The sequence below is a fragment of the Takifugu flavidus genome, unplaced genomic scaffold (assembly GCF_003711565.1).
Source record: "Takifugu flavidus isolate HTHZ2018 unplaced genomic scaffold, ASM371156v2 ctg842, whole genome shotgun sequence".
NCBI classification, from domain to species: Eukaryota; Metazoa; Chordata; class Actinopteri; order Tetraodontiformes; family Tetraodontidae; genus Takifugu; species Takifugu flavidus.
In genome coordinates this window covers 26-7,219 of record NW_026622452.1, presented here as the reverse complement: position 1 = coordinate 7,219, position 7,194 = coordinate 26, and the positions used below count along the sequence as shown (strand labels likewise).

At 44.0% G+C, this 7,194-nt stretch overlaps 1 protein-coding gene across 1 annotated transcript; it reads left to right on the top strand.

Annotated features, from left to right (window-relative positions):
* Window positions 1–86: 86 nt before the first annotated feature.
* On the top strand, window positions 87–6,958 carry LOC130521264 (protein NLRC3-like). The gene is made up of 7 exons (XM_057024884.1): window positions 87–208; window positions 479–591; window positions 691–2,513; window positions 3,419–3,596; window positions 3,705–3,879; window positions 5,710–5,883; window positions 6,090–6,958. The coding sequence occupies exon 3, from the start codon at window positions 1,079–1,081 to the stop codon at window positions 2,480–2,482; it is 1,404 nt and encodes a 467-aa protein (XP_056880864.1). The 5' UTR covers window positions 87–208; window positions 479–591; window positions 691–1,078; the 3' UTR covers window positions 2,483–2,513; window positions 3,419–3,596; window positions 3,705–3,879; window positions 5,710–5,883; window positions 6,090–6,958.
* Window positions 6,959–7,194: the final 236 nt, after the last annotated feature.

Genomic DNA, 7,194 nt, shown 5'->3' with positions numbered 1-7,194 from the left:
AATGTTCCTGTTTGATAAAATGCAGTGAATTGGGATTATTGAACTCCAACCTCTACAGATTATTACCTTCATCACAGTCTCATCACTATTTCTGATGTTTCCTCAGGATGGACGAGGACAGAGCAGAGTCCACAGTGCCCAGCTGGGTGTCCCTGAAGAGTGACCGGTCCAAAGATGGAATAATAACCTTCAGAAGTTCAGAGGAAATGTAAGAAAACTAAAGCGTGATGATGTGTTTGTGTGGCAGCTGTTAGTCACATTAACAGCAGCAGGGTGTGAGTTTATTATTGGAGATGTTTAACACTTAAACCTCAGACAGTCATATAGTTACAGACTTAATGTGACTATTGTTGATTAGAAACAAGAATCAGGTTTAAACTGAAAGATGAATTCAGACATAAATGCTGGAACAATATTGAGTCTTGATCAGGTTCTTTCATCCTATAAATCAAAGGACTAATAGAGATGTGTTTCATAGTGAGAGGGGGGAGCACATCCTATCAAACTGGGACCAGTCAGCTCCACCAGGAGAGTCCTCTTGTTCACAATCTGGAAGGAGATCTGGAGATGCTGAAATGAAGCCCAAACAAAGTAAAACTGTTCAATATGAGATTTAATTTGTGATGCCATGAATTTGGAGTTGTGTTGATGATTTATTATAGATGGAAATCATTGGTTACTTATGTTCAGGAGGTGATCTGCAGGAGGTGATAGAAGGTCATAAGATGAGTCTGAAGAGAAGATGTGAACATGTTACTGAAGGAACTCATGAAGCAGGAACTGGAACCCTGCTGAACACGATCTACACTGAGCTCTACATCACTGAGGGACAAAGTGAGGAGGTGGACACACAACATGAGGTGAGACAGCTTGAGAGAACCTCCAAGAAGAACATCCAGGACACTCCAATCAAGTGCCAGGACATCTTCAAAGTCTTATCTGAGCAACAGAGACACATCAGAGTGGTTCTGACCAACGGTGTCGCCGGCGTTGGAAAAACCTTCTCAGTGCAGAAGTTCAGTCTGGACTGGGCAGAAGGTTTGGAGAACCAAGACATCAGTCTGGTGCTTCCGCTCTCATGGAGGAGCTGAACTTGATCAGAGATGAGCAGCACAGTCTTCTCTCACTGCTTCATGTTTTCCATCCAACATTACAGAAGATCAGAGCAGAAGATCTGACTGTCTGGAAACTTCTGTTCATCTTTGATGGCCTGGATGAAAGCAGATTTTCACTGGGTTTCAAGAAGCATCAGGTCATCTCTGATGTCACACAAGTATCTTCAGTTGACGTGCTCCTGGTGAACCTCATCCAGGGGAACCTGCTTCCCTCAGCTCTCATCTGGATCACCTCCAGACCTGCAGCAGCCTATCAGATTCCTCCCTCGTGTGTTGACAGGATCACAGAAGTACGAGGCTTCACTGACTCCCAGAAGGAGGAGTACTTCAGGAGGAGGTTCAGTGATGAAGATCTGTCCAAGAGAATCATCTCACACATCAAGGCCTCCAGGAGCCTCCACATCATGTGTCTGATCCCAGTTTTCTGCTGGATCACTGCTATAGTTCTGGAGGACATGATGACCAGAGACCAGAGAGGAGAGCTGCCCCAAACCCTGACTGACCTCTACTCACACTTCCTGAGGGTTCAGATAAAGAGGAAGAAGCAGAAGTATGGAGGAAAGCAGAGACCAGAGGAACTGACTGAGGCTGATAAAGAACTCCTTCTGAAGTTGGGTCGGCTGGCGTTTGAACATCTGGAGAAAGGAAACATCATGTTCTACTCAGAAGACCTGGAGCGATGTGGACTGGACGTCTCCGAGGTGTCGGTGTACTCAGGAGTTTGTACAGAGATCTTCAAGAGAGAGAGTGTGATCTTCCAGAAATCAGTCTACTGCTTTGTTCATCTGAGCGTTCAGGAGTTTCTGGCTGCCGTCTACATGTTCCACCGTTACACCAGGAAAGACACAGCGGTTATAAATCAGTTCCTAGAATATTCTGAACCAATCCCCTTTTCCTGGTTTGTTGGGTTGTACACAAATTACGATCCAGTCACGTCTCTTGATGACTTCCTCAGGAGAGCACTAATGAAATCTCTCAAAAGTAAAAATGGCCACCTGGACTTGTTTGTTCGCTTCCTTCATGGTCTCTCTCTGGAGTCCAATCAGAGGATCTTGGGTGGACTGTTGGATCAGAGGAACAGCCACCCAGAAACCATCCAGAAGGTCCTCAACAACCTGAAGGAGGTGAACAGTGATGAAATCTCCCCAGACAGAAGCATCAACATCTTCCACTGTCTGATGGAGATGAAGGATCAGTCAGTCCATCAGGAGATCCAAGAGTTCCTGAAGTCAGAGAAGAAATCAGAGAGGGAACTGTCAGAGATCCACTGTTCAGCTCTGGCCTACCTGCTGCAGATGTCAGAGGAGGTTCTGGATGAGCTGGACCTGCAGCAGTACAAACCTCAGAGGAGGGACGACGTCGCCTGATTCCAGCTGTGAGGAACTGCAGGAAGGCCAAGTAAGTAAAGATTTTTGGGGCCGGACATCGGCGTTTAAATCAAGCGAGTGGATCATGTCAGGCAGCAATACCCCCTCCAGTGGTCATTCCTTCAATTCTTTATCTCCATTGCAGCGTCCATAAATTAAAAACAACAACAATTCATCCAGAAATGTTCAACACTGGCTGGATATAAGTTCAAAGGTCAATCCAGACAAACCAACATAAGGCAGGAATAATAGGAGCCACAAGTTAACTGACTATCATGAAATTACTGTCATGTCATTAAATCACTTTTGTTTGTTTGTATACATCGTATTCTAACGACAGAAAAACACATTTTAACTAATGACACGTGACTATTTTGCTTCATTTGTTCAACGTAAAAACAGCCGGCCTCGTTGGTTTAAATGGGTGTTTTAGGTCTTTGTGGCGGTTCCGTTTGGAGCCTTTATGTGACCCACAAAGTTGTTTGAGCCTTTCCACACCCGTTAGGTGGCAACTTCATCACTAGCAACAAAAGGAAAACAGGCAGATAAAACAGAAGCTGAGGGCAATCGATGCAACCAGAGACTCTGATGTCATCGATCGGATCGCTGAATTAAGACTTGACGCACGATCGTACAAATTGGATGAAATGCAAAATATCCAAAGAGCCGATAGACAGATAAAAAGATGCACGTTTCTTTAAACCATTTGCTACAATCATTTTAAATATTGAGTAATTATGAGCTGTTCTAAAATAAGACAAATGTTGAGAATAATTCAGTTGCATTTCAGATCTGATGGTCGTTCAAACTGTTGCTCTACGGTGTTGAATTTAGCTTTTCCAGGAAATGAGCTACATTTGTGTTGAGGTCGATTCTCAGATAAGTTGATGAGAAATCCCAAAGTTTGACTCACTATTTTTGTTTCATACACAACAGACTGCCTGGTAGTTTTCTTTCAACGAGTCATTGGGAAGTTGTGGCCTCAGCAATGACGTCAAACCCTTCTCATCTACGGGAGCTGATCTTAAGCTGGAACCTTAAACCTGACAGATGCCGAAGTAAAGTTACTGTCTTCTGCAATGATGCATCCAAACTGCAGACTGGAGACGCTCAGGTCAGGAGGCCTCTGTTGGTCTTTTCTAAATCTTTACATTTTCTCCTTTTCTCTTCATTTTCTGATTTAGAAATGTGTTTTTATTTGCCCCATTTATTCCTTTTCCAGGTTGTCGTACTGCAGTTTATCAGAGATCAGCTGTGACTCTCTGGCCTCGGCGCTGAGGTCCAATCCCTCCCATCTGAGGGTTCTGGAGCTGAGTGGGAACCAGCTGCAGGATTCAGCAGTGAAGCTGCTCTGTGGTTGCTCTCCAGGATCCTCTCTGTGAGCTGGAGACTCTCAGGTCAGTCAGAGATGATCCAGTACTTTCCCAGGTGTAACTAGTTAGACAATAAATGTTCACATGTTTGATCTTTGTTATAAACGTAGTGTTACAGTTCTCAGAAAAAAGACCACACAGGACAGATTTGCAGTATTAAATTGGTTGTGGAAATCTGTCCCATGTGAGGATGGTCATCAATGACTAGAAAGGAAGTATCAGTTGTAGATTTGTCTTGTTTTATTTTAGGCTGGCCACAAAACCGCCCAAACATTCAGACCAATCAAAAATGGTTCTTCCTGTCTTTTAAAGATCAGAAGGAAAACTAGAAACCCCAAAAAGAAAGCTGCTGCAGTGTGCCATGCCCCTTCTCTACTGAGAAAAGCCATCCCAAAAAAGAGAAAAGCCCAAGTGTGAAGTGAGCACCCTGTTAAACCTTGGTACCGAAAGCCTGCAGTCATTCTCATCTTAGGTGGCTTCATTCCAGCCAGAAGCCCAAACCTGCCTCCCTCTTAAAGGGGCAGCAGGTCAGTCCAACCACAGAAACCTTCATGAAGATCTGAAGCTTTCAGCATCCACAATTGTTGCACCTCACTTCCATTGGAGTCCAAATCAGAAGTCAACAAGTTGATTCTACACCGATTCTACACAATGCAACCATTTTAAAAAGGTTTCCATCCATCAGTTTTCACACATTTTTAGATAAATCTGTTTGTTCATCGCCTCCTTCTGTTGTAATGGTCATTAAAGAAAATGACCTTATTGGAGTTTTTCTCCTCACAAATATGACTTTCTATGAACGATGCAATAAATGGAGCTGCAATCTAAGACAATATGGAAGTATGTGTATATAATAGTAGTGGAAGTAGCTCCTAAAATAATACATTTGCTCTTCTCATCGAATCTTTCTATGTTATTAAAGAAAAACCTGCTCTTAGTCAACAACATCTAAGAGATCAACCAAAAATCCTAATTTTCTACAATCTAATATAAAACAGTAGAGAAGACTCTTTCTGCAGAGACACTGGTGGCAGGAATGCAGAAGTATCACCTGCTCAACTTGGAAGGTGGAGCAGAAACCACCAGCTGAGAAGGTCCTCAGCGAGAGGAAGTGGTGGAGAACCATGAAACTTGCTAAGCTCCACCTCAGCTCCAGAGACGGGCTGAGCTGAGCTGTGCATGGCACCAGGTATCGCCCAGAAGAGCCTCCAACAAACAAGCTCTTCTCTTGGGAGGAGAGGGCTTTGAATCTCAGCTCAGTGTGCTTGTCTCTAGTAGGTGGCAGCTGCACCTTTTCCTGAGGTCCTTGTTGATGCCCTGAGGGGAATTGATGCTCCTGCAATGTTTTCTGGCAGCATTGAGCTTGCAGTGGGGCAATCAAACACACTGTGGGGGGGCTCTCTTTCCTTCTCTCATCTGGAGAACAAGTGACACAGCTGCCAATCATTGTTGGAGAAATGTGCAGTCAGGGGAACTCTGCGTCCAGACTATAGCCACCCTTCCAGCATCCAGCAGTGTCTAAAACCTTTGATTTGGTTTCACCAGAGAGTGTAGGGATTGCAGGGTCACTGCAGCATCGCCCACAAGCTGTCAGGAGTGGGTCGCTTTGTCCCAACTCCTGACAAGAGTTGAGTGCTATTGAGAAATGTGCTCTCACAAACTTGGAAGGTATTTTGACCCACACACACTTTACATACGCTGTAGATCTTGTCCAACCGCCCTGAAAGAACCCAAAATAGGAACATACGGCAGATAAGCCGGTGCAGGACCAGAGGTTTGTTGCTTGTAAGCTGTGTTTTGCTCTGGTACATGTTGATTTTTATTTGTCTTCTCTCAAAATAATTGTTATTTTAGCCTATGGGGCTGCAGGTTATCAGAGACCAGCTGTGATTCTGTGGCCTCAGCTCTGAAGTCCAACCACTCCCATCTGAGGGTTCTGGACCTGAGCCACAACACGTTGCAGGATTCAGGAGTGAAGCGGCTCTGTTCTGGACTGGAGAGTCCAAACTGTAAACTGGAGAGGCTCAGGTCAGTCTTCATTTTTCTACCTATATACCAGCTGCTAAGATGGTGAAGTGAGGCTGTTCTCAACACTGCTGTGATGCACCACATGAAAAAAATTCCTTGTAATATCGTGAATTCAGGTCTGACCCAACTAAGAACTAACGTAGGTTTAGTACTGACGCAGATAACATGCAGACCTGCACCGTATAACCTCATCCTGCATTTTTCAGATTGATTAACTGCAGTTTATCAGAGATCAGCTGTGGCTCTCTGGCCTCGGCGCTGAGGTCCAATCCCTCCCATCTCAGAGAACTGGACCTGGGTCAGAACCAGCTGCAGGATTCAGGAGTGAAGCTGCTGTCTGATCTCATAGAGAATCCACACTATGGGCTGGAGACATTGAGACAGTAGCTGGTTGAAGCCAGTCAACTCCCGCTCATCTGCTGCATCACTCACTGACCACTGGTGAAGAGCATCTGTGGAAACATCTGCCGTCTACTCCCTCCATAGAAGAAAAATTCAGTTTTTAAAAAGCGCTGGTGGACTTTCAGGAGATCAGTCGATGGTCGACAAAGCAGAAGCAGCTTCGCCTTGAAGTTAAATTAGTTCCTGGTATCACACAATGCATCTTTATAAAGTTCTAAATGGCTCCTCGGCCACTCTTAGAAGCATGGAAACATTCTTTTAATTGTCTCTTCAAATGTCTGTATTATACGTTACTATTTTACATCATGCCTTCAGAATCTTTAGGGTTTAGTATTTACTGTCTCTGTGACATGGAGCATTGGAATATTTCAGCTGCAGCCAGCAAAAACCCATCAGAATGACGGCTATCGGTGGGAACCGCAGCTCATTTGACTTTAGTCAGTCTGTTCAATGTTATAGGATTTATTGCAATCTAATAAAAACTATGAATAAATGTGGGAAATAGGAAATAAAAAGAAGCAAAATGACCAAATAAATCTCCCATGAATACTGTAAATTTAAAGATGTCAAGAATGGAATATCAGCTTAAATGGAATCAAACATAAAGTGAAAAGGCCTCCTTTAAGTTTACTGCAAAAATAAACACTAAATCAAGAGCGACACGCCCCAAAAACGTCTCATTCTCTCTTCTGTCTCCACTCATTCTTTTATATTCTCTTAAGATAATGGGGACGGGGTCGTGTGATAACAAAACAACCTAATTGGGGACTATATTTTTGTTGCAAGACCTTTGGCTCTTCAGAAGTTTCTATGTTGGCTTCCACAGATTGTGCATCCACTAGAAACTCAGTGTTTTTGAGGAACTACCAGGAGTGGCTGGAGTGGAGGCCAATGACGCTATAGCTACAT